The sequence below is a fragment of the Salvelinus namaycush genome, chromosome 3 (assembly GCF_016432855.1).
Source record: "Salvelinus namaycush isolate Seneca chromosome 3, SaNama_1.0, whole genome shotgun sequence".
NCBI classification, from domain to species: domain Eukaryota; kingdom Metazoa; phylum Chordata; class Actinopteri; order Salmoniformes; family Salmonidae; genus Salvelinus; species Salvelinus namaycush.
Genome location: NC_052309.1, coordinates 76,917,458 through 76,937,775, shown reverse-complemented (window position 1 = coordinate 76,937,775; position 20,318 = coordinate 76,917,458). Strand labels below are relative to the sequence as shown.

General features: G+C 42.9%; 1 protein-coding gene across 1 annotated transcript in view; it reads right to left on the bottom strand.

The window, feature by feature from the left end:
- Window positions 1–20,318, bottom strand: part of LOC120044621 (glutamate receptor ionotropic, NMDA 2C-like) — a 55,126-nt gene that overhangs the window by 21,907 nt on the left and 12,901 nt on the right. The window contains exons 2-4 of the mRNA XM_038989292.1: window positions 14,182–14,780; window positions 11,072–11,186; window positions 5,006–5,217 (exon numbers count right to left, since the gene is read on the bottom strand). Of these exons, the coding sequence (XP_038845220.1) occupies window positions 5,006–5,217; window positions 11,072–11,186; window positions 14,182–14,780 (926 nt within the window). The remainder of the gene's footprint in view (window positions 1–5,005; window positions 5,218–11,071; window positions 11,187–14,181; window positions 14,781–20,318) is intronic.

The window sequence follows — 20,318 nt, the reverse complement described above, 5'->3', positions numbered from 1 at the left end:
GGGAACTAAATGGACAGCACTAGCTGCGCATATCAAGTGGAGGAAGCTGACGCTGGTATAATCCATTCCTCTAAATTATCAACAGGATAACCAGGTACGTGATTAGGAAAATGTCCTCCAGTTTCACACTAACTGAATTATGGGAGCGTCGTTGGAATATGTGGGTGGAAAACATAGTGACGTCATTAACAGTGTGTTGGAGACTTGAACAGGGTTCAAATTAAACATTGACTCTTGGGGGTCCCCAGCGTCTCTTAGGGGCACACAATGTCTCTTGGAGGCGCACATATTTGATTTTTTTCAAGGGACCACATTGATATTGCAGCAGTTCGAGGATGTTAAAAACCTCCAGTATAGAGCTAAGGAGAAAACAGACAGTCAGAAAGAGGAGGGGCTCATTCCATAGCTCACTGACAGTGGCACATAGGGAGGGGCGGTGTGGGGGACCAAGTGAACCATGATGAGATGCAGAGACCACTAATGACACATCACCCTTAACCTCCCTCAGACCTTCAGACTAATGGAGTGTGCCCTCAGCCCTCAGACACATGGGATGAGGAGGAGGGCCAGGGGCAATGAGACGCGCAGACAGCCGATGGAGGCGCAGAGCTGCAGCCGCAACAAAAGGAAACAAATTAAGTGTTTGGAGGAAACGAGTGGGTGGTGTGAGACATCGCAGAGTAAACAGACAGGTCCCAACATCCCCTGTCTCACCAGCTGCCAGGGATCACCGCTGGGAGGTTAACTGGGCTTCTGATTGCATCCAAACAGGTTTGGGAATATAAGAGAATATGTGTGTGTGTGTGTGTGTGTGTCTGTTTGTGGTGTGTGGTGTGTGTGCTTGTGGTGTGTGTGTGCACATGTGTGTTCACGTGTTTGTGTGTTTGCTACAAATGTGTGTGTGTTGTTGTCACCACAAAAACAATTATTTGTGTAAATGGGTATCTGCTTGTTGTCAGAAGGAAATCCAAAGGCTCAGTTGTTTTGGGTCCCTATATCCAGCAGGAATCCCTTGAAACATTCATCTTTGAAACAAACTTAATTGGACCACGGTGCTGTGGATTGTTCCTGCCAATGTATGGCTCGGGGGGGCTCACCCACTGCTGAACCCAGTCTCAGTTTTAATCAAATCAACCTATTATCATCTCGCTCTCATTAGGCAAAATTGTTATATGATGACATCATCGTTTAACGTCAACGCTACTGTTCACCTAGGGATCACCAGCAATGGCAAGAGGCTAATGCGCTGACGTGTGGTCACTGTAAGGGTCTGTAACAAGCTAGTGAAGTGAAAAACATCACAAAGAGCTTTACAGAAGAATAGGACTTGTGTCTCTGGACAACCTGACACATAAGGAGTTATATCAGTCTGACCACAGTGGAGCAGAGTGAACAGAGTGACTGTTTGTTTTGTCTCTTCAAGGAGGAATAAGCGTGTCTCCATGCGAAGCCACACAGATGGTCCGGTACGCAGGCTTCCTCGTTTCTCTCGTCTGCTGAGGGCTTGAGGGATTGGAACACAGGGCCCAGAAATACTCCCGCCTGACGGATGGCTCGTGGCGCTGGCACCCAGCTTGGACGAGTCGTGTAGGTGTGAGTTATGGGTGATACGGGCCTCGGCGGGAGTCTTGGGGCATGGAAGCGGTTTCTGAGAGAGGCCGCTGATGGCCCTTAATAAATGAGAATGCCAGGTCCTCTAACTCCCTGTCCTGCCGGCCAGGAAATATGACTGGCGGCCAGGATAAAAAAAACACCACAGCCCTGGGGTCCATTATTAGCATCAGCCCCCAGGACTGGTCTTTAGTGGCATGGCTGTTGGTGTTTTACCATTATCAATCATTGGGCCTCTATCTCAACGCACTAACTGCATCTTTTAGTTGCTTACTTGGTTTAGCCAATTTCTCCCATATGAACTCAAGGAAAATATTTCCTTGTTCAACATGGCAAACTGCAATCTAAGTCAAGACAAAACACACTAGAACTATGCAGATTATAATAATGGGGTGTTTGGTCAGTGCAAGCTAAAAAAAGATCTGGTCTGCTTCCCAAGCAGATTTTCACTGAATTGAGCTCATCCCCTCTTCTCATTAACAACCATTGTCAGTAATGGATAATGTTTCCTTTCCCCATATCCATTCACTAATGAACATCACTATCAGTCTCTAGGTGTCCAGGATTGATGAGGCGGCCTAATCGGCCCATCTAATTGATATCCCAGCAAGCAGCACATATATTTCCCTTATTGGGTCACACTGTGATTACTGTGATGTCGCACTCTGGCTGTCTGCTTTAATGAAGATCTCACCCCATTGTATGATAAGGACTCATGGCTGGGCTAATGGTAGGGGAAGAGACTGTTCATCCTATTCACACCTAATGGCACTCTCCAAGTTACAGTCCAAATGAATCAACCACAGCATGTTCTACATGTTGGAGCTGTCATTAATATGGTGTCTGTGGTAGTTCTTAGCTCAGTTTACGTTCAACAAGTCGTGGCAACCTGTCATTCAGGGAAGGTGTGGGAGAGCCCCACCTGATTTGAGCCCCACCTGTTCAGCTAAATAATGTGTTGCCTGTTTTGCATGTTATTTTGGGATTAATATGTGTCACATATCAGTTTGCAAACAATGATAAATTAAACTTTTTTTTTTAATAAAGCTGCTTACAAACATGGTCTCTTTTTTTATTTCTTGAGGTAGACAGCTCCAAAATGCAGGTGTTTCAGCCTAGCTCAGTGCTTTCTGTGGTGGTGGGGCAGCCAGCGGAAAATACGGAGAGTTGGTGATGCTCTTTAGTTGCGCCGTGATTGGCTCAGTGTTCTGTCACTCATGGGGACACTACGTTACCGCAAAATCTACAGGGAGAGCTCAAAAATTCAAACCCCATTGGGTGCTGCAATAGAGTTACATTAGAAGTGCCCATCCATGAAGGCTCAAGGTAATTGGCCACAGATAAAATTATGTCAAATCACATTATATCTACCATAGCTTTGATTGGACTGATCATGTCAACATCATACTTTCAAAATCTTAGCTAGCAAGCTAGACAAGCAGTCATCATCATGAATTACGTCAACAATCTACTGACAAATTATTTTCAATCCTTGTCATATGAAGAAAAATTATAGATAAAACGTATCGGTGCTCATCGGCCATTGGACATAAACATTACACAACAAGTTGGAAATCGCAAGTTCAACAATGAGGGATTTGGAAGAAATCAGTGGATAACTGCAAGCATTGCAAAGCAATCACTAGCCTGCTATTCAGTGGAGTGGGTGTGTGGTCCAAGTCTGGGTTTAAGGGTCTCTTTTCCAAGCTTAAAATTATAAACATTCACATGCCATGAGCCAGAAAAGGTTGAATACATTGGTCGTGCTGGGAACTCTGAAACAACTGGGAACTGGGAACTCTGAAAAAAACGAGCTCCGACAGGGAAAATACGTTTTGAACGGTCATCCAACTCGGAACTCCGGCCTCTCTCTAGAGCTCTGACCTGAAGATCACTGACTTCATGATTCGACCTTGTTTATTTCAGAGTTCCCAATTGTCTTGAAAGGACCATAAATCCAGAGAATGCCAGACTTTGATGACCACAAAGATTGATGCTTCACCTTCCTGTTCAAGTGAGCACAGCACAAGAAGTTGAGTCCAAAATGTCTTGTATGCTGCTGCATAGATGATGTAATATGCCAGGGAGATATGTATACTGTAGCTAAGAAAGTAATACTAAGTGTATGTTGTGAAGTAATCTGTTAGTAGCCTATGTGCCTCACCATAATAATTTGGTCCCTTTCCCCATCATAATTTAGCCTACTGTTCTGACTTGGTGATGCGCATGTAGCCTATAGCCTGTTTTAGAGAAATGTAATAATTGAATATTGTAAGAGCTTTCATTGTCTGCTTATATACCCCCTTTATTTATCCTATGGTTCTGACTTGGTATACAGGGAGAATACTGTAAGAACGACCCATGTTCTGAATTCTGTCACTGTACATTTCAAAAGTGGTGAACAAATAGTTATATTGACTATGTCCGTCCTAGATCATTATTCTCTTCATCGAAATTACGGATTGCCTCTTATCCGCTTGTCGTCCCCTTATGCCATAGTTTGTACATCTCAATTGTCAGTAGAACCATATTTTTGTTTTAAGCAAGTCAGCCATATCAGCTATGTTTTTTTTAAAGGCAGTAAACGAGGCTGAATGAACTGTTTCGCTGTCAGACAAGGCTCCGCTGATAGCCAGGTGTAGCAGTGTTAAGGATTCACTCCATGGTGCTGAACAGCTTTATGTAGGGCCTAATGCCACTCTAAATAATGCCACTTTAATAATGTCTACATATCTTACATTACTCATATCACGTGTGTATACTGTATTGAGAAAAATCACTGGACACTTTAATAAATGGATCACTAGTCACTTTAAATAATGCCACTTTAAATAATGCCACTAATAATGTTTACATATCTTACATTACTCATATCACATGTATATACTGTATTTTATACCATCTACTGCACCTTGCCTATGCCGCTCGGCCATCGCTCATCCATATACTTATATGTACATATTCTCATTCACCCCTTTAGATTTGTGTGTATTAGGTAGTTGGTGGGGAATTGTTAGATTACTTGTTAGATATTACTGCACTGTTGGAACTAGAAGCACAAGCATTTTGCTACACTCGCATTAACATCTGCTAAACATGTGTATGTGACCAATACAATTTGATTTGATTTGAACAGTTTGTGGGCACTGTTTGTCACCGTTATAGTGCAATTAATGTATTATTTAGTGTTGTTTTGTGTTGTGTAGTGGCTTTGCTGGCATGCATCCCACCAAGATATACATGCTAAAATCGCCACTGACAACAAGTAATGGTTAGTGAAACAGGATAATGGCTGTACATCACCATAGTAGTACACTACACTTTTATGTTTCATTCTTCTCATCAGAAAAAGTTTGTCGTCATTAATATCAGAGAGGAATATTGTTCCACTCACGTCTCTGTCTTGTTGGACTGGCGGCGGCAGGGCACAGTGTTGCTGACACAGGTCCCAGTCATGGGGTCGACAGCCTCCACTATGACAAAGGGACGTTCCTCCAGTGTGGCCACAGTCAAGTGTCTGTTATCTGATACGGGCTCCAGATAGGTGCCGTAGCGAGGCCACACCGGGTATCTCATCTGCAGGATCCCCATCTCATAGTTCCCCACCTGGAAGAGGAGAGAGTGAAGGGAAAATCAGTCATACTTTAGCTTATCGGTATTCAAACCTGCAATACAATCGCATTTCAAACTACTCCTTAGAGATTTCCATGCAGCCGTGTGGAAAATGCATGGATAGATTAAGTCGAGGAAATGTTATTTCCAGGTCTGCATTTTTTGTTATCAATTTTCCTGTGTATTTTATTATAGAAAAAAACTAAATACATTTTACTGTTGAATGCTAAGTGATGGATTCTCTCATTTCCACAAGGAAAACATACAGTCGATCAAATATATATCAGGATGCAGAAAGACAAGATCTTTGCCCATTTCAAATAGACCTCAACAATCCTGAGGCACACACTGAGGAGTTGCACCACCTGTGACGTCTCCTTGTACTAAGTTAGAGAAGTTTGTCTAGTCTCACTCTGAACATCTGTACTTAAGCTGTGAGGATCAGCCGGTCACAGAGGACCAAACTCTTCATCTGTTGTTTCCTCCATTACCAAACACAGTTGTCCATCTCAGTGGTGAGGAAGTAGTTCAGTATGCTGAACAGCACTTCTCTGCTTCATTGCAGTGACTCAGAAAAAAAGTGATCACACACAGTAATTAAACTGTGGCTTTCACAGAGCCCAAAGCAGTAACACTTCTATTATTGTTCTCTATGGTTTTATGTGTTGAGAATGAGGTTGTAAACTTTTACATAGTGATGATGATTTAACCGTTCTTAATGGCACACACATTGTGCCTTTAATCAGTGAAGTTCCACAATTAAGAGTTGTTTAAGGTTAAACAAAGAGTCAAATAAGTATTCTCTCCAGAATGTTTTTGTGTTAATTGTTTTTTATGCCTCCTAATTATTACGGAGCTACATTAAAATGGATCGCGAACTGTGTTGATAATTGTATTCATTGTTACTGTGTTTGCACACAGAGCATATTGACCAACTTTTATGTTTCTATATTGGCGGATTGTCACACGTATCAGCAACAAAAGACTGCAGGGTAAAACCATTTCATTGCTCACATTAACAACATTTAACAACATGTTTGTGTTCAATCAACTACCTCTACAATGGCAGAATACTGGTCAATAACTTTTTAGAATGTATGGATTGCACTGCCATCTTTAATTCATGTCAGGGGTCACTAAAATGTTGCTTGGCCAACTCTGAGGCATCTAAGATGCAATACAGTGAGCATTGAAAGTTACAACCTTACAATAACAATAATAATATTTGACATATCCCGGCTGCCGAGTGGGGCAGTGGTCTAAGGCACTGCATCTCAGTGTTAGAGGGGTCACTACAGACACCCTGGTTCAAATTCAGGCTGTATCACAACCAGCTGTGCTTGGGAGTCCCATAGGGCGGTGCACAATTGGCCCAGCATTGTCCAGATTTGGTGTAGGCCGCCATTGAAAATAAGAATTTGTTCTTAACTGACTTGCCTAGTTAAATAAAGGTTACATTTAATAAAAAATACATTATTTTACAGCAGTCAAAGACTGCATAATTCTGCTTACTTTGGAAAATGATTGGCTGTCCTAAACGTTTTATCAGGAGGCCAACCCGTACCACTGACAAATGCCTTTGCTTCATAATAATCTCTCCTACTAATACTGGAAGTTATCTGATTAGTGCAGTCATTATTGTCAGATGTCACAAAAGACAACAAAATACAACTATTAGAAGATCCTCTGTTTTACTGGTATGCTTAGTTATTCCTGTCTCTCCTGCCGGACTATTGATTAATCCTCTTGTTTTCCTTTCCCCCAGTTTATGGGCCTTGTCAATGGATCACAATGGTAAAAGAGAGCATAAAGAGTGTCCCCTCACTCTTTTTACTGGCTTTACAGAGACAAACCTCTTTGTTTGTGTCAAAGAACAGACTTGTCAGTTTGCCTTTGTAACATATTGGAGATGAGAGAGGAAGCCAAGATCTCAAATACCTATAGCCTGTCTGGATCCCCAGACTTCTTCTCCTTGTCTCCTTCTTCTTTTTCTTCTTCTTCTTCTTCTCTTCTTATCCTTATCTTCTTCTTCTCTTCTTCTCCTTCTCTTCTCCTTCTCTTCTCATTCTCTTCTCCTTCTCTTCTTCTTCTTCTTCTTCTCTTCTTATCCTTATCTTCTTCTTCTCTTCTTCTCCTTCTCTTCTCCTTCTCTTCTTCTTCTTCTCTTCTTTTCCTTCTCTTCTTATTCTTCTCTTCTTCTCCTTCTCTTCTCATTCTCTTCTTCTTATCTTCTTATCCTTATCTTCTTCTTCTCTTCTTCTCCTTCTCTTCTCCTTCTCTTCTCCTTCTCTTCTTCTCCTTCTCTTCTTCTCCTTCTCTTCTCATTCTCTTCTTCTTCTCCTTCTCTTCTTCTCTTCTTCTTCTCCTTCTCTTCTTCTCCTCCTCTTCTTCTTCTTCTTCTTCTCTTCTTCTCCTCCTCTTCTCCTCTTCTTCTTCTTCTCCTTCTTTTCTTCTCCTTCTCTTCTTCTTCTTCTTCTTCTCTTCTTCTCCTCTTCTTCTCCTCCTCTCCTCCTCTTCTTCTTCTCCTTCTTTTCTTCTTCTCTTCTTCTCTTCTTCTCCTTCTCTTCTTTTCCTTCTCTTCTTCTTCTTCTTCTCTTCTTCTCCTCTTCTTCTCCTTCTCTTCTCCTCCTCTCCTCCTCTTCTTCTTCTCCTTCTTTTCCTTCTCTTCTTCTTCTTCTCTTCTTCTCCTCTTCTTCTCCTTCTCTTCTCCTCCTCTCCTCATTTTCTTCTTCTCTTCTTCTCTTCTTCTCCTTCTTTTCTTCTCCTTCTCTTCTTCTTCTTCTTCTTCTTCTTCTCTTCTTCTCCTCTTCTTCTCCTTCTCTTCTCCTCCTCTCCTCCTCTTCTTCTTCTCCTTCTTTTCTTCTTCTCTTCTTCTCTTCTTCTCCTCCTCTTCCTCGTTTCTTCTCCTTCTCTTCCTCTCTTCTTCTCCTTCTCTTCCTCTTCTTCTCTTCTTTTCCTTCTCTTCTTCTTTGAGCCTCAATTCGTTGAGGCATGGACTCTACAAGGTGTCGAAAGCGTTCCATAGGGATTCTGGCCCATGTTGACTCCAATGCTTCTCACTGTTGTGTCAAGTTAGCTGGATGTCCTTTGGGTGATGGATCATTCCTGATACACATGGGAAACTGTTGATGAAAAACCCAGCAGCATTGCAGTTCTTGACACACTCAAACCGGTGCGCCTGGCACCTATTACCATACCCTGTCAAAGGCACTTCAATATTTTGTCTTGCCCATTCACCCTCTGAATGGCACACATACACAATCCATGTCTCAATTGTCTCAAGGGTAAAAAAGTATTATTTAACCTGTCTCCTCCCCTTCATCTACACTGATTGAAGTGGATTTAACAAGTGACATCAATAAGGGATCATCTCTTTCACCTGGATTCACCTGGTTGGTCTATGTCATGGAAAGAGCAGGTGTTCCTAATGTTTTATACACTCAGGGTAAGTTTGCCTCATTGATCCTCATTGATCTGCAATTGATCTGCAATGAGCTGAGCTGTGCGGGATTGTTTCCGAGATGGCTGAACACAATGCGATGAGTGGCTGGGACTTCTTGTAGAAATGACAAAAACAATCAGAAGGAGAGATTGATTCTAAGCTCTTGGTGAAAAGACACAAGTAGTTTATCAGCTTTAAAAGGAAAAGAGAGCGTAAGAGTGTCCCCTCACTCTTTTTTACTGGCTTTACAGAGCCAAACCTCTTTGTTTGTGTCAAAGAACAGACTTGTCAGTTTGCCTTTGTAACATATTGGAGATGAGAGAGGAAGCCAAGATCTCAAATACCTATAGCCTGAGCTTGGATAATACTTGGAGTGAGCAATGTTCCTAATGATTTGGTATTTTTGGTATTTTATTAGGATCCCCATTAGCTGTTGTCAAATCCAGAAACATACTTTAAGGCTCAGACTGGCTAAAATTAAGGAGAGAGAAAGACTTCTTCTCCTTCTCTTCTTCTCTTACTCTCTTCTACTCCTCCTCTTCTTCTTCTTCTTCTTCTCCTTCTTCTTCTCTTCTTCTCCTCCTCTTCTTCCCCTTCTCTTCTTCTTCTTCCTCTCTTCTTCTCCTCCTCTCCTCCTCTTCTTCTCCTTCTCTTCTTCTCCTCCTCTTCTTCCCCTTCTCTTCTTCTCTTCCTCTCTTCTTCACCTTCTTCTCTTCTTCTCCTTCTCAATATTCTCATTCTCTTCCTCTTCTTCTTCTTCTTCTTCTTCTCTTCTTCTCCTCCTCTTCCTCTCTTCTTCTCCATCTCTTCCTCTCTTCTTCTCCTTCTCTTCCTCTTCTTCTCTTCTTCTTCTTCTTCTTCTCCTTCTCTTCTTTTCCTTCTCTTCTTCTTTGAGCCTCAATTCGTTGAGGCATGGACTCTACAAGGTGTCGAAAGCGTTCCATAGGAATTCTGGCCCATGTTGACTCCAATGCTTCTCACTGTTGTGTCAAGTTAGCTGGATGTCCTTTGGGTGATGGATCATTCCTGTCACACATGGGAAACTGTTGAGCGTGAAAAACCCAGCACTTCCATATTTTGTCTTGCCCATTCACCATCTGAATGGCACACATACACAATCCATGTCTCAATTGTCTCAAGGGTAAAAAAGTATTATTTAACCTGTCTCCCCCCCTTCATCAACACTGATTGAAGTGAATTTAACAAGTGACATCAATAAGGGGTCATAGCTTTCGCCCAGATTCACCTGGTCAGTCTATGTCATGGAAAGAGCAGGTGTTCCTAATGTTTTGTACACTCAGTGTAAGTTTGCCTCATTGATCTGCAATGAATGAGCATGTTTTCTTGTTATTCTTTTGAAGTATCACTTTTTTGAGTAGCTCAGATATTTCCAGTAACAGTTTCAAGATGAGTCTTTTAGATCACGTCCAGCAGTAAGCTTGTTGACTTCTCAACCTGAAAGTCGACTCACTATACTGCAACAGCTACAGTGCATTCATTTTCTGTTGTATTTTTAACTGCAACCTTTCCATTGGCACAAGCTGTCAATAGACTACTACTCTCTCTCTCTCTCTCTGACCAACCACACATCTGATAGCCTTCAGTACAGCGCACTGTCAGACCCTCCAATTACAGAGGCATAGGCCTCAGTTTCAATAACATACCTGAAATTAATAGGAACCAACCTTGAGAGAACATCGATGGCACGTAATAAGCTGGAGGAGGCCCGGAGCTGTTTACCCAGAGCTGTGGTTTGGCCCAACATGCTCTGACACACATCAACCTCCATTCAACCACTGAATGCATTTAAGGAAGAAAACCGACCTCCACCTCCCTTCAGTGTCTACTCCCTACTGGGAACCCCCTGACAATATCAACCGTCAATAAGAAGGGCATTACGGGTAGAGGGAAGGTGTGTTGTGAAGGTGGGATGAATATGTGAGACAAGGTTCTGTTCGCTAAGAGTCGGTGGCTCTGAGGTAGTGGAACGCTAGGCAGGCTCATTTGAATAGCTGGTGTTTATAGGGAGATTGTCAGACGTGTAATCACACTAGGCCTGTGGTATGGAGAGACACCGGGTATAGTGGCCGGTTAGGACACTGTGATTGGTAGGAGGCAGTTAGAGCAAAATGCTAGCCTATAAGGTGGACAGCCTGTATTTTGTAACAGGTGATGCAAAGGAAACGTAACAGCCCACAATATGCCCAAGTCAAGACCTGTCAGTGATAGTTCATGAAAATACACAGTGAATGAGGCAGTAATTCATGTGTTGTTAATAACACTTTTTGGAGTTTTTCCTTTCGTAATGTGCAGGCTATATAGCCTTATTAACTTGTAGTCAGATAACACAAAGAACAACCCTAGTTTTACTGATTGGGAGGAATATAATGAAGTGTAATGTCTCACCTTATCCCACTGTCTCTCTCGATCTAAGGTGATGATGACCATAGCTGGGTTGATCAGGTACCCTTCAGGGTTGAACGAGAAGTCGTTGTGCTCCCATGTTACGTTTAACATGTGCCTGAAAACAAGGGAAATCAATCAAAGAGTTAAATACTCATTACAACATTATACTAATACTCGTTAATGTCCATTAATCCAATCTTCCAATGGTTTCATCCTATTTCTAAAGCACTACCTGCTGCTTGTTGTGTACATAGCTATCGACATGTTGTGAACTCCCTGTCATCACGCACTGCGAGGCTGCTCTCTCACCTCTCCTCCCTCTCTCTCTCAGTCCAGCAGAGGTGATGAAAGCATGCTGGGTAATGAACGAGCCCTCTGTCTAGTCCATGTGAAAGGCTTGTTTAATCTGGTAATCTGTGATAATCTTACTAACAGGCGGAGTGATTTATAATCAAAAGCTCATTAAAAAGAGACCTAATTAAATGAGGTGTTGGGTCTATTGACCGCCGAGGAGAGAGCGAGGTACTGCACCGTTTGAATAGGGAGGTCTGTGAGAAAGAACAACATTGTGCCAGGGAGGGAAATAAAAGAGTGGAGAGCAGACGAAGAGTGCTATACCAGGCTTTGTTCTGCCTGCCGGACCCTCATATTACCAACTTTGGTCATTGCTATTCCACTCAGGATTTTTTTGTTTTTAAAGTGGAAAATGGTAGGGGTTGGAAACAGCAGCATGACTCAAATCAAAGGCTGAAATACAGCTGCCCAGGCGGTTCTCCTTTTTCATGAAGGATTTCGATTTACAAAAAGAGAAGTTATCTTTCCCTCAGGCTAACCACTTTCAGAAAAGAGAAAATTACTTCTGAGGAGAAAGTGATGTTTTAATACCACTGAACTGTGTCAGATTTCATATTACGATCCTGGTCCACAAAAATGTATAAAGAATACCCCTCTGTACCCTGCCTGGAAACTCTCCAATCCTCCCAGTCCAGTCTCAATGACCTTGGCTAGTGCCAAATGCTGACGCTGAATCTGTTTTCCCTACAGAAGCCGAGCCTTCCTTTGGCTGATTAAAAATGTTCTGGAACCAAATAGGATTTGCTTCATGTTCCTTGGCACAGATGGTGCCAGATTGCTCTTTTGGGCTGGGCTGGGCTGGGCAGGTATGACAGGCCACATCATCTCTCTGTGATGCCAGTACTTCCAACAGTGAGGTGATGGGACAGAGGTAGGATGGATGAGTTGGCAGGCAGGGGTTAAGGGAGTGACAGGGAGAGTACCATGTTTCCCCCCACCACAACATTAAGCAGATGGAAAGCCACAGCTAAATGACTGTTGAGCAACTGTTGACTGATGTTGCCAACTCTCTCTCTCTGTTTCAAGTCAGTCCTTCTCAATCTGCTACAGTTACAGTTGATGTCGGAAGTTTACATACACTTAGGTTGGAGTCATTAAAACTTGTTTTTCAACCACTCCACAAATTTCTTGTTAACAAACTATAGTTTTGGCAAGTCGGTTAGGACATTTACTTTGTGCATGACACAAGTTATTTTTCCAACAATTGTTTACAGACAGATTATTTCACTTATAATTCACTGTATCACAATTCCAGTGGGTTTAAACAGCTTGGAAAATTCTAGAAAATTATGTCATGGCTTTAGAAGCTTCTGATAGGCTAATTAACATAATTTTAGTCAATTGGAGGTGTACCTGTGGATATATTTCAAGGCCTACCTTCAAACTCAGTGCCTATTTGCTTGACATCATGGGGAAATCAAAAGAAATCAGCCAAGACCTCAGAAAATAAATTGTAGACCTCCACAAGTCTGGTTCATCCTTGGGAGCAATTTCCAAACGCCTGAAGGTACCACGTTCATCTGTACAAACAATAGTACGCAAGTATAAACACCATGGGACTATGCAGCTGTCATACCGCTCAGGAAGGAGACGCGTTCTGTCTCCTAGAGATGAACGTACTTTGGTGCGAAAAGTGCAAATCAATCCCAGAACAACAGCAAAGGACGTTGTGAAGATGCTGGAGGAAACAGGTACAAAAATATCTATATCCACAGTAAAACGAGTCCTATATCGACATAACCTGAAAGGCCGCTCAGCATGGAAGAAGCCGCTGCTTCAAAACCACCATTAAAAAGTCAGACAACGGTTTGCAACTGCACTTGGGGACAAAGATCGTACTTTTTGTAGAAATGTCCTCTGGTCTGATGAAACAAAAATAGGACTGTTTGGCCATGATGACCATCATTATGTTTGGACGAAAAGGGGGAGGCTTGCAAGCCGAAGAACGCCATCCCAACCGTGAAGCACAGGGGTGGCAGCATAATGTTGTGGGGGTGCTTTGCTGCAGGAGGGTCTGGTGCACTTCACAAAATAGATGGCATCATGAGGATGGAAAATTTTGTGGCTATATAGAAGCAACATCTCAAGACATCAGTCAGGAAGTTAAAGCTTGGTCGCAAATGGGTCTTCCAAATGGACAATGACCCCAAACACACTCCCAAAGTTGTGGCAAAATGGCTTAAGTACAACGAAGTCAAGGTATTGGAGTGGCCATCACAAAGCCCTGACCTCAATCCTATTGAAAATTTGTGGGCAGAACTGAAAAAGTGTGTGTGAGCCTACAAACCTGACTCAGTTATACCAGCTCTGTCAGGAGGAATGGGCCAAAATTCACCCAACTTATTGTGGGAAGCTTGTGGAAGGCTACCCAAAATGTTTGACCCAAGTTAAACAATTTAAAGGCAATGCTACCAAATACTTATTGAGTGTATGTAAACTTCTGACCCACTGGGAATGTGATGAAAGAAATAAAATATGAAATAAATCATTCTCTCTACTATTATTCTGACATTTCACATTCTTAAAATAAAGTGGTGATCCTAACTGACGTAAGACAGAGCATTTTTACAAGGATTAAATGTCAGGAATTGTGAAAAACTGAGTTTAAATGTATTTGGCTAAATTGTATGTAAACTTCCGACTTCAACTGTATCACTTAATCGCTCCATTTTGATTGGCTTCTCTTATTGCAATGAACAATCTCCAACCTACTATATGTCAGTATGCCCCCCTTCCATCCCCCCACCTCCACTCACCTGAACAGTGTATCATTAGAAGATTCCTTAACAGGGCTGTGGCAGTCGTTGTGGCCCTCGGGGATGAAGCCCCTCTGTTTGCGGAAGCTCTGCACCCCTTTGACCACGATGGCCACCCCATCCCGCACCCTCTTCCTCAGGCTCATTCGCCAGCGGTCGGTGATGATGCTGATGAGGCCCACAGGGAAGCTGTTTGGTGGGGGCATGTCTGGGTTCCCCACGGCAAGGCTGGGGAGGATCCAGATGTAGCCAGGCCCCAGCAGGCCGGCATCTCCGGCCATACTGAACAGGTACTGGGCCTCCTCGTGGGAGCAGTATACCAGCAGTACCTGGGCGTCAATCTGCTGCAGCAGGCGCCGTGCCCGGATGTCGTTCATGCCGTCGGCAGACATGTCGAAGGTCAGCACGTCCTGCAGTTCCCACATGAAGTAGCTGGTGTCAGTGAAGGTCTTGACATAGTCCACGTAGACCTCGTAGCCCGGGTACAGGCTGGTGATGACCACGAAGCTGTCCCAGTTGTACTCCTCCATCACCTTGAACATGCCGTTTATCTGCTGCTCGATGGAGGAGCCCAGCTGGAGGAACGTGGAGCCGTCACCCTGCAGAGAGACACAGACAACACAGTGAGAACAGATAACAGCCCTTTATGGATAGTTAATTTAAGCTCAATCTATTTGCTCAATTTATCGAACAAGCACAATTAAAACCTTCTAATGATCTAATGCAATGACTTTCTTAATAGCCTGCTTAGTGGCAATTATATGATTGTGTTTTATGTAATTCAGCCAGTCATACAGTGGGGAGAACAAGTATTTGATTTTGCAGGTTTTCCTACTTACAAAGCATGTAGAGGTCTGTAATTTTTATCATATGTACACTTTAACTGTGAGAGACGGAATCTAAAACAATAATCCAGAAAAACACATTGTATGATTTTTAAGTAATTCATTTGCATTTTATTGCATTACATACGTATTTGATCACCTACCAACCAGTAAGAATTCCGGCTCTCACAGACCTGTTAGTTTTTCTTTAAGAAGCCCTCCTGTTCTCCACTCATTACCTGTATTAACTGCACCTGTTTGAACTCGTTACCTGTATAAAAGACACCTGTCCACACACTCAATCAAACAGACTCCAACCTCTCCACAATGGCCAAGACCAGAGAGCTGTGTAAGGACATCAGGGATAAAATTGTAGACCTGCACAAGGCTGGGATGGGCTACAGGACAATAGGCAAGCAGCTTGGTGAGAAGGCAACAAATGTTGGCGCAATTATTCGAAAATGGAAGAAGTTCAAGATGACAGTCAATCACCCTCGGTCTGGGGCTCCATGCAAGATCTCACCTCATGGGGCATCAATGATCAGCTCAGAACTACACGGCAGGACCTGGTCAATGACCTGAAGAGAGCTGGGACCACAGTCTCAAAGAAAACCATTAGTAACACACTACGCCGTCATGGATTAAAATCCTGCAGCACACGCAAGGTCCCCCTGCTCAAGCCAGCGCATGTCCAGGCCCGTCTGAAGTTTGCCAATGACCATCTGGATGATCCAGAGGAGGAATGGGAGAAGGTCATGTGGTCTGATGAGACAAAAATAGAGCTTTTTGGTCTAAACTCCACTCGCCGTGTTTGGAGGAAGAAGAAGGATGAGTACAACCCCAAGAACACCATCCCAACCGTGAAGCATGGAGGTGGAAACATCATTCTTTGGGGATGCTTTTCTGCAAAGGGGACAGGACGACTGCACCGTATTGAGGGGAGGATGGATGGGGCCATGTATTGCGAGATCTTGGCCAACAACCTCCTTCCCTCAATAAGAGCATTGAAGATGGGTCGTGGCTGGGTCTTCCAGCATGACAACGATCCGAAACACACAGCCAGGGCAACTAAGGAGTGGCTCCGTAAGAAGCATCTCAAGGTCCTGGAGTGGCCTAGCCAGTCTCCAGACCTGAACCCAATAGAAAATCTTTGGAGGGAGCTGAAAGTCCGTATTGCCCAGCGACAGCCCCGAAACCTGAAGGATCTGGAGAAGGTCTGTATGGAGGAGTGGGCCAAAATCCCTGCTGCAGTGTGTGCCAACCTGGTCAAGAACTACAGGAAACGTATGATCTCTGTAATTGCAAACAAAGGTTTCTGTACCAAATATTAAGTTCTGCTTTTCTGATGTATCAAATACTTATGTCATGCAATAAAATGCAAATGAATTACTTAAAAATCATACAATGTGATTTTCTGGATTTTTGTTTTAGATTCCGTCTCTCACAGTTGAAGTGTACCTATGATACAAATTACAGACCTCTACATGCTTTGTAAGTAGAAAAACCTGCAAAATCGGCAGTGTATCAAATACTTGTTCTCCCCACTGTATGTAAAAAATAAAATAATAATCAAGAAATGACAGTAGAATCCTGAGGGTAGCCCCCTGTCCACACCATCCAGCTCCTGACCACCAGCCAGCCCACCCAGAAGTGGTGTGTAGTCTCTGGGCTGAGAGGCAGTACTCTACAGTAAGTGATTCTGTTTGGTGTTGCTCTCCCTGTAGCCCAGGCACCATTCATCACTTTAACCTATGTGTCTCCCACTTGCCACAGCAACATTGGCGCTCATATATACTTGGCACTATCACTGAGCCCACTGTCACTGAGCCCAGCCCCTGTTTTCTCTTTTTATCTCTCACTTTTCTCAAGATGTCTCTCCTCTTTGACCTTTGAGAGAGGAGTATGAAAATGCTGTGTTGTGTTAACTAAAGTTATCCAGGAATTTTGAGGAAGATCAGAGCTGTTTCTTGTCTGTGTGTGTTTGTAAGAGCGTTTGTCTTATTTTAGTATGTTCAGGGAACAGAATAATATATGTTTTTTTCCATCAATCTTGTTGAAATATTCATATCCGTAATGGTCTTGGCATAAACATATTTTTGCAACCTGGGAAGGCTATGGGCTGACACAGGGCAGGGTTTTATTTTTGTGTTTCTTACTAGAAAATAACAGAATCCATCATTGTTTTTAAAACTGCTTATGACCCATACAGTACATTTTCGGGTTGGATGCCATTGATATGTCTTGACTCTAAGAGAAGTTAATGATTGTTTATTGGTTTTGAATTAAGCACGCTCCTCATAGAAATCATTGCACCATAATTGCTTTGTAAAACCAATAGCATCGTAAATCATGTGCAACCCCAGTGAATTGTAATGATAAACAAAGTGTAATAAAAAGTTACATCAATTACAGAGATTTTACTGTTTCACTGGTTGCATATCTGGGTTGATCATTAAGACTTTCACTTTTTAAATTACGTTGCATAAACGCCAACTTTATAATAAATAAAAAGTGTATAATTTTCTTTATCCCCCCCAAATAATTCTATAAAGTAGATTTGATGATAAAAAATTGTACTTTTGCCACTCCTAAGTGAGAATGATTTTGGTGAGGCTCAGTTTCTTAATATTATGCCATTTACACATACAGTTCCTTCAGAAAGCGTTCACACCGTTTGACTTTTTCCCCCCAAAAATTGTGTTAGAGCCTGAATTTAAAATGGATTACATTTATTTTTTTTGGTCACTGATCTATACACAATACCCCATAATGTCAAAGTGGAATTATGTTTTTTGAAATGTTTACAAATGAATAAAAAATGAAAGTTGAAATGTCTTGAGACAATTATTCAACCCCTTTGTTATGGCAAGCCTAAATAAGTTCAGGAGTAAAAATGTGCTTAACAAGTCACATAATAAGTTTCATGGATTCACTCTGTGTGCAAAATAGTGTTTAACATGATTTTTGAATGACTACCTCATTTCTGAACCCCACACATACAAATATCTTTAAGGTTCCTCAGTCGAGCAGTGAATTTCAAACACAGATTCAACCACAAAGACCAGGGAGGTTTTCCAATGCCTCGCAAAGAAGGGCACCTATTGGTAAATGGGTAAAGGAGGTGGAGGAGGATTATTTAAGATACTGTTTGAAGAGGTAGGGTTTCAGATGTTTTTGGAAGATGGGCAGGGACTCAGGGGGAAGCTGGTTCCACCATTGTGGTGCCAGGACAGAGAAGAGCTTGGACTGGGCAGGGGTGGGAGGGCCAAGAGACCTGAGGTGGCAGAACGGAGTGCTCGGGTTGGGGTGTAGGATTTGAGCATAGCCTGAAGGTAGGGAGTTGCAGTTCCCCTTGCTGTTCCGTTGGTAAGCACCATGGTCTTGTAGTGGATGAAAGCTTCAACTGGAAGCCAGTGGAGTGTGCGGAGGAGCGGGGTGACATGGGAGAACTTGGGAAGGTTGAAAACCAGGCGGGCTGCAGCGTTCCGGATAAGCTGCAGGGGTTTGATGGCACAAGCGGGGAGCCCAGACAACAGCGAGTTGCCATGTGCCCGGAGTAGGACCTGCAGCGTTTCCTGCGTGAGGTAGGGTCGTACTCTACGGATGTTGTAGACCTGCAGGAGTGAGTCGCTGCTTTGATGTTTGCAGAGAACGACAGGGTGTTGTCCAGGGTCACACCAAGGTTCGTTCCGCTCTGGGAGGGCAACACTAGAGTTGTCAACCGTGATGGAGAGGTCTTTGAGCGGGCAGGCCTTCCCCGGAAGGAAGAGCAGCTCTGTCTTGTCAAGGTTAAGCTTGAGGTGGTGGACCGACATCCATGTTCAGATATCTGCCAGGCACGCAGAGATGCGTGTCGCCACCTGGGTGTCAGAAGGGGGGAAGGAGAAAAGTAGTTGAGTCTCATCCGCATAGCAATGATAGGAGAGACCATGTGATATGATGGAGCCGAGTGGCTTGGTGTATAGAGAGAAAAGGAGAGGGCCTCGAACCGAGCCCTGGGGGACACCAGTAGTGAGAGTAAGTTGTGCAGACAGATCCTCTCTACGTCACCTGGTAGGAGCAGCCTGCCAGGAAGGATGCAATCCAATAATATGCAGAGCTTGAGACGCCCAGCCCTGAGAGGGTGGAGAGGAGGATCTGATGGTTCATGGTGTCAAAGACAGCGTATAGATCTAGGAGGATGAGAACAGAGGGGACAGAGTCAGCTTTGGCAGTGCGGAGAGTCTCCGTGACACAGAGAAGAGCAGTCTCGGTTGAGGGACCCATCTTGAAGCCTGACTGGTTAGGGTCTAGAAGATCATTTTGATAGAGATAACGTGAAAGTTGAACAGAGACAGCACTCTCAAGTGTTTTGGAAAGAAAAGAAGGAAGGAAAGAAAAACATTTACAGAGTTTAATGGCTGTGATACCGAGAAAACCTTCAGTATTAGTAATTTTAGTTACTCCACAATACTAACCTAATTGACAGAGTGAAAAAAAAGTAAGCCTTTACAGAATAAAAATATTCCAAAACTTGTTTGCAACAAGGCACTAAAATAATACTTCAAGAAAATGTGGCAAAGCAATTCACTTTTGTCCTGATTACAAAGTGTTATGTTTGGGGCAAATCCAATATAACACATGACTGAGTACCACTCTCCATATTTTCAAGCATAGTGGTGGCTGCATCATGTTATAGGTATGCTTGAAAGAGTTAAGGACTGGGGAGGACTCAGGATAAAAAATAAGCTGAATGGAGCTAAGCACAGGCAAAATCCTAGAGGAAGACATGGTGTAGTCTGCTTTCCACCAGACACTGGGAGATTAATTCACCTTTCAGCAGGACAATAACCTTACACATAAGGTACACTGGAGTTGCTAACCAAGAAGGCAGTGAATGTTCCTGAGTGGCCGAGTTACAGTTTTGACTTAAATCTATTTGAACATTTATGACAAGACCTGAAAATGGTTGTCTAGCAATGATCAACCACCAACTTGACAGAGCTTGAAGAATTTTGAAAAGAATAATGGAAAATGTTGCACAATCCACGTGTGGAACACTTTTAGAGACTTACCCAGAAAGACTCACAACTGTAATCGCTGTCAAAGGTGATTCTAACATACTTATCTAATCAAGATATATATATATATTTTGTTTGTTTTTTGTGTAGATTGTTGACCAAAAAATTACAGTTAAATCCATTTTAATCCCACTTTGTAACACAACAAAATATGGAAAAAGGTCAAGAGGTGTGAATACTTTCTGAAGGCACTGTGTGCCATTTTTCCTTGATGCTATCAGAGCAGTACCCAGAAGTCACTGCTTCACTCAAG